Source organism: Anastrepha obliqua, chromosome 6 (genome assembly GCF_027943255.1).
Source record: "Anastrepha obliqua isolate idAnaObli1 chromosome 6, idAnaObli1_1.0, whole genome shotgun sequence".
In the NCBI taxonomy this organism is placed as follows: domain Eukaryota; kingdom Metazoa; phylum Arthropoda; class Insecta; order Diptera; family Tephritidae; genus Anastrepha; species Anastrepha obliqua.
This window is the reverse complement of record NC_072897.1, coordinates 1062515-1065118: the sequence shown is the minus strand read 5'-3', so window position 1 is coordinate 1065118 and position 2604 is coordinate 1062515. Positions and strand designations below refer to the sequence as shown.

The window sequence follows — 2604 nt, the reverse complement described above, 5'->3', positions numbered from 1 at the left end:
TATTGGTATATCTGCTACCCCATTCCAAGGCCCACGCATTGAAATCACCCGCAATCACGTTTGGTGTGGTACCACGAGCGTTTTGCACAAGTTCATCCAGTAAGTTTTCGAACTCTGCTTCCGTAAGTTTCGGTGGCGCGTAGCAACTGTAGAAATATATGCCACGTATTTTTGCTCGGGTATAGTAATCACTGTGGGTGTGCGGTTTGTCCTGCAGGGTATTTCCTCCACAGGCCCAAATAGCAGCTTTACGTTTCCTGTCCGAGACCCACGTTCCGGCGTTTAGATTTTTATGCTGGTCGCTGACTAGCACAACATCCACCTTATTTTCATATACCCTTTGTTTTAAGAGCTCTTGTGCAGCCTCGCAATGGTTTAGATTGATCTGCTCAATCCTCATTTTTTGGTTTTAATATACGCCGCTTGATACAGGGGACATTTTCTGCTTCCATTCTGATGGCTTGTGTCTTCTCGTCCATTTCTTTTACAAGCTCCGCAGAAGGGCTTTTTCTCGCATACTTTCGCTTGGTGTCCCTTTTCTCCACATTTGAGACAGTTCTGGCTTCTGTCGTCTTCGTTTTTGCATGCCCTCGCTAGGTGTCCATACTCTAGGCATCTGTAGCATCTCCTCAAGTCAGGCTTTTCTCTTATTCGGCATACTGCCCAGCCGATTTTCAATTTTTGCTTCTCAAGCAGTCGCCTTGCGTCCAGTGCTGGTAGGCTTATCACTGCTGTTTGCGTGCCTGCATACGCCGCTCTAACGCTTTTTATTGCGTTTTCACTAAACAGGTTAAGCTCGTTTACTTGCGTTCGTATAGCCTCACCTATGTCCTCTTTGGTTGTGATTTCATCTAGGTCACGGATCTCAACAACCATCTCGTGGGTTAGGACCTTGATTTGCGCCTGGTCACCTAGCACCTTGCCAATCTTCTTCTGATATACTCCTGTATTGGCCATCTGCTCTTTTTTTAGTTGAAGCAGGATTTCGCCTTTGGCCGTCTTTCTGATGCGCGTAACGTTTTCGCCGAGTTCTTGCAGGGCATCATCTTTTTTAACCACCCTGAGAATGTCACTGTACGTCATTGTTCCGGCACGCGCAATGACAATCGCATCCGGCCTCGGGGGTGGTTTATTTGTCACTTTCTTCTTGGCTGGTTTGCGCTTGACACTAATCCAGCCATTTTCCACAACCCCGTTTGTCCTCTTAACATTTCCCTCTCCTTTGACTTTCTTGTCTGCACTTGCTGACACTTTGCGTTCTTCTTCGTGTGCAGTCTTGCTTTTTTTGGGTGGCGTTTTTCTGCCCGGCTGTTTATCGTCGCGTGGTCTTTTTGGTGTTCCTTCCGCCATTACACTTCCAAGAACGTTTCGCTTGGCTTCCCTGCTTTTTGCTTCTTCCTGAGCTTTCGAGTGCAGCTTGGTGATCGTTTCAAGGAGTTCCCTTATGTTGTTGTTAATTGAGCGTTGCGGTAGACGCATTGCTTCAGTCAGCTTCCCAATCATCTCACCAAGAAGCGTTAAGGTATCATTACCCGATTGTGCTGCTTTTTCATTGTTTTCTTGCAACGCAGGTGGCGGCGATTTTGCTCTCTCAGGCCGTTCTACACTGAGCGTCTTGATAGGACTCCGTCTCAGCTTCGGTGCGCGCTTAAAAGGATCAGCCCCCGTGATTATACGGCCTTTGGGGGTCTTGTACTCCTCGGTTAGGTCCACTAGTAGATCACTCGATCCACTTGCTCCTGGTACCTTTCTGTTAGCCTCTTCCAGGCTTTCCTTTTCACTGCCCATAATGGCTCCATATATGTTACTGCTGTTGTTGGTTGTAATTATATTTCTCATTTTGTTTTCCATTCTTTTTTTGTTTACCAGCGCATCGTGTGTAGGGGGGCGGGCCGAAATAAACAGGAACGGGTATACCCTTGGGGACAGTGCCCCTACCCCAGTTCCCTGAGGCCTGTTCTTCGCTTTACCGGTCCCGGAAAACACGGACGGACCGGAGCTCACCCGGGGCAATGCATACTACTACCTCTGCGTCCAATACACACTCCCTGACTAGGGCCCGAAGGGGCTGGTCACTGATACACCCCGCAGCTAACACCTCGGCAGAGCAAGCTCACATCACTCCCTTCACTTCAACAACAGAGATGGTTCTTGAAGTGATGAGAGACTCCCAGTGCGCCACGGCATATACCGGTCAGTTAGCAGCCGCACCTAACATGGTGAACAGACGCTGACCAGGAAGCCGTCCACTATGGAAACCGTCGCGCCTGGATTTATTGTTTTGTTTTGCTCCCCATGGCCTTGGGGGCCCTTGGGGGAACTATTTCTCAGAGGCATTGATTTTCGGCCTCTGTCACCGGAAGCCTCATCGGATGGGCTGTCATTTAGCCGCATCCTCCGCTTCTGGCCGCTCATTGTCGGGGATTGCTTATTCGTTTAAACTTATTTCGCAACTAACCTGCTACTACAGGCCTTCCGGCTATCCGCAACCTGCCGACCCCCACGGTAGCTTAGAGCCCAGCTTAGTCGTTCAACCCGGTGGAGTGAAACAACCAACACTCAGGTGGTGTCTACGTGTAATATGTGTGTACATATGTATTTGTG

At 49.1% G+C, this 2604-nt stretch overlaps 1 protein-coding gene across 1 annotated transcript; it reads right to left on the bottom strand.

Moving 5' to 3' along the window:
• Positions 1 to 396: 396 nt before the first annotated feature.
• LOC129249847 (uncharacterized) lies at positions 397 to 1839 on the bottom strand. The gene has a single exon (XM_054889517.1). The coding sequence runs from the start codon at positions 1837 to 1839 to the stop codon at positions 397 to 399; it is 1443 nt and encodes a 480-aa protein (XP_054745492.1).
• Positions 1840 to 2604: the final 765 nt, after the last annotated feature.